The 3658-nt window shown below is 46.5% G+C and overlaps 1 protein-coding gene across 1 annotated transcript in view; it reads right to left on the bottom strand.

Moving 5' to 3' along the window:
- Positions 1–3242, bottom strand: part of HEATR3 (HEAT repeat containing 3) — a 68253-nt gene extending 65011 nt beyond the window's left edge. Inside the window, exon 1 of the mRNA XM_011989152.1 lies at positions 3222–3242. Within this exon, the coding sequence (XP_011844542.1) occupies positions 3222–3242 (21 nt within the window). The remainder of the gene's footprint in view (positions 1–3221) is intronic.
- Positions 3243–3658: the final 416 nt, after the last annotated feature.

Below are 3658 nucleotides of genomic sequence, written 5' to 3'. Positions count from 1 at the left end.
TCTTATTGATCAGGCTGGAGTGCAATGGCATGATTTTGGCTCACTGAAACCTCCACCTCTTGGGTTCAAGTGGTTTTCCTGCCTCAGCCTCCTGAGTAGCTGGGATTACAGGTGCGTGCCACCACACCCAGCTAAATTTTGTATTTTTAGTAGAGATGGGATTTCACCATGTTGGCCAGACTGGTCTCAAACTCCTAACCTCAGGTGATCCACCTGTCTCAGCCTCCCAAAGTGCTGGGATTACAGGCGTGATCCACCATGCCCAGCCTAGGCTACTTTCTTTTATCTTGAGCACATGGCTTTCTGGTCTCTCCATTTCCACCCTGCCTATCCCCCATCCATTGAGCAGCTAGAGTGATCTCAAAATATCCCTCCACCTTTCTCCTTATATTGTATTCACTTCCTCACTTAAAACTTTTCAGTGGCTGCTGGGCATGGGGGCTCACCCCTGTAATCCTAGCGCTTTGGGAGGCCCAGGTGGGTGGATCACTGAGGTCATGAGTTCAAGACTGGCCTGGCCAAAGTGGTGAAACCCCGTCTCTACTAAAAATACAAAGCTTAGCTGGGTGTGGTGGCGCCGGCCTGTAATCCCAGCTACTCAGGAGGCTGAGGCAGGAGAATCACTTCAACCTGGGAGGCGGAGGTTGCAGTGAGCCCACATCGCACCACTGGTCTCCAGCCTGGGTGACAAAGCAAGACTCTGTCTCAAAAAAAAAACAACTTTTCAGTGGCTTCCCTTTCTCTTTGGATAAAGATCAAAATCTTACCAGGGTTGCAGGATTGCAGGGTTTCACCCCAGCCCCCAGCGTCACCTCTTCATTTTGCTCTTTTAGCCAACATCTATGGGGCCTCAGGGCTTTGCACAAACCCCGGCCCCTACCCTATGAACTAGTGAACACAGTCTCCATAGGCAGGGACAGGGACTTCATAGTGAGAGACAGGTCTCCCTTGAGACCTGCATGTACCTCGTTTCTTTGCTTCAAAGCACATATCAAAATTACAGTTGTAATTTTAAGTTTCTTTATGAACAGTTATGCAATTGCCTTTCTCCCCAACTGAACACTACACACCTATAAAGACAAGACAGTGCCCATTTTCACACATCACGGTATCCCCAACACTAGCCTAGAGCCTGGCACAAGATAGTCATGCAATTTCTTGAATGAATGGAGAGACCACATAGGAAAGAGTAGGGCATGCAATTTAGATGGAATAAGATGATAAGAATTTAGATGAGATAGAAACAGATTCCTCCTGTTTCTCTCACTGTGGCGATAAACAACAAAAAAGTGGTTCAAAACCCAGGCTAGGTGCGGTGGCTCATGCCTGTAATCCCAGCACTTTGGGAGGCTGAGGCGGGCAGATCACCTGAGGTCAGGAGTTCCAGACCAGCCTGGCCAACATGGTGAAACCCCGTCTCTACAAAAAATACAAACATTAGCCAAGCGTGGTAGTACATGCCTGTAGTCCCAGCTACTTGGGAGGCTGAGGCAGGAGAACCACTTGAACCTGGGAGGTGGAGGTTGCAGTGAGCTGAGATCGTGCCACTGCACTCCAGCCTGGGCGACAGAACGAGACTCTGTCTCAAAAACAAAACAAAACAAAACAAAAACCTTAACTAGATGAGCACAGAGGAATTTTAGGGCAGTGAAAATACTCTATATGATATAATGGTGGATACATGTCATTGTACATTTTTCCAGACGTCTAGAATGTATAACACCCAGAGCAAACCCTAATGTAAACTACAGATTTGGGGTGATAATGACGTGTCAGTGTAGGTTCATGGTTGTAACAAATGCATCACGGTGTAAGATGTTATCATGGGGGAGGCTGTGCATATGTTGGGGCTGGGAGTATGTGGGAAATCTCTGTACTTCTCTCTCAATTTTGCCACGAACCTGAAAATATTCTAAAAAATAAAGTCTGTGGCCAGGTTCAGTGGCTGTAACCTGTAATCCCAGCACTTTGGGAGGCGTGGCTGCTGGATCGCTTGAGGCCAGGATTTCAAGACCAGCATGGGCAACATAATGCGACCCCATCTCTACAAAAAATTAAAAAATTAGCTGAGTGTGGTGGTGTGTGCCTGTAGTCCCAGCTACTTGGGAGGCTGAGGTGGGAGGATCACTTGAGTGTGGGAGGTGAAGGCTTCAGTGAGGCGAGATCACACCACTGCACTCTAGCCTAGGTGATAGAGTGAGACCCTGTCTCAAAAAATAAAAATAAAGTCTTTAAAAAACATAAATAAATATAAATACCATAGCTAGAGCAGAACTTTGTGGTCTGTTATCGTTAGTTACTCTTTCCAGTGATAAATTACCATTGCTGCTAAAATGAATAATTAGCTTTATTTAATGAGCTTAAGAGCTCTTCTGGGAGCCACCCTCAGTCGATTGTCAGTCTTGGAAGGAGCCCAGTGATCTTTAACCAGTCTAATCTTCCTTCACCAGTCATTTTTTAAAATGCAGTGAAGTAATGATTAGCTAACCATCCCTTTTTCCTGCAAATTATCTTTGTCAAGAGGGAGTTTTTGAATTAGACTGCTTAGAAGCCTCTTCCCTTGAGACAAGTGGGAAATAAGCTTGTCATCAATTATTGGTCTGACAAAGTAAAAAAAAAAAAAAAAAGGAATTAGGCTGGGTGCAGTGGCTCACCTGTATTCCCAGAACTTTGGGAGGCCAAGGTGGGAGAATCACCTGACCGCAGGAGTTTGAGACCAGCCTGGACAACATCAAGAGACCATATCTCTACAAAAAGTTTAGAAATTAGCCAAGCACAGTGGTGTTTTCCTGTAGTCCCAGCTATTTAGGAGACTAAGGTGGGAAGATCACTTGAGCCCAGGAGTTCGAGACTGCAGTGAACTATGATTGCACCACTACACTCCAGCCTGGGCCATAAAGTGATACCCTGTCTGGAAAAAAAAAAAAAAAGAGCTGCTCTACCAGACTCCTGTTTCTCCCCCTTCAAATTTTTATAATGTAATCTTCCTACAACACACTCAGATCAATATTTTCTAGAACATTTAGACAGTCCCATTGTCCTATACAGTCAGGTTCAGCCCTTTACATAACATAAAAGATGTGGCCACAGCCCTCTGCCATGTGCCTCCAACACCACATTTCCAGCCCTGGGAGCCTCCTTAGTCTTCCCAGAAACTCCGTGGGACTTTGCTTTCCTTAGGCCTGGAGGACTATAGAGCTGGGCAAGCTTCCATAGCTCACGCTGGTGTTAATCATCGCCATTCTCCTAGTACACAATCTCTGATCCACTTACAGTTCCTGTGAGCTTTAGGGACTCATTGTGGGAAGAATGAGAAATATAAACCCAAAAGATGGCCAACCCCTGGGGCCTGGCCTATTGTCCTCCATTTCCTGCTGCCCCAGCAGATGCTGCACCCTGGGCCAGCCATGCGCTTTATGTGCCCTATACCTCTCTCAGAAGTTTTCATGAAGCCAGGTGTGGTGGCGCACGCCTGTAGTCCCAGCTACTCATCAGGCTGAGGCAGGAGGATCGCTTGAGCCCAGAAGTTGGAGGCTGTAGCAAGCTACAGTCATACCACTGCACTCCAGCCTGGGGACAGAGCGAGACCCTGTCCCTAAAAAAAAAAAAAAAGTAATTGTCCATGAGTTGTCATCAAAGGTATACATGTGAGGCCAGG

The sequence above is a fragment of the Mandrillus leucophaeus genome, unplaced genomic scaffold (genome assembly GCF_000951045.1).
Source record: "Mandrillus leucophaeus isolate KB7577 unplaced genomic scaffold, Mleu.le_1.0 Scaffold348, whole genome shotgun sequence".
NCBI lineage: Eukaryota > Metazoa > Chordata > Mammalia > Primates > Cercopithecidae > Mandrillus > Mandrillus leucophaeus.
This window is presented reverse-complemented; position numbering and strand designations above follow the sequence as displayed.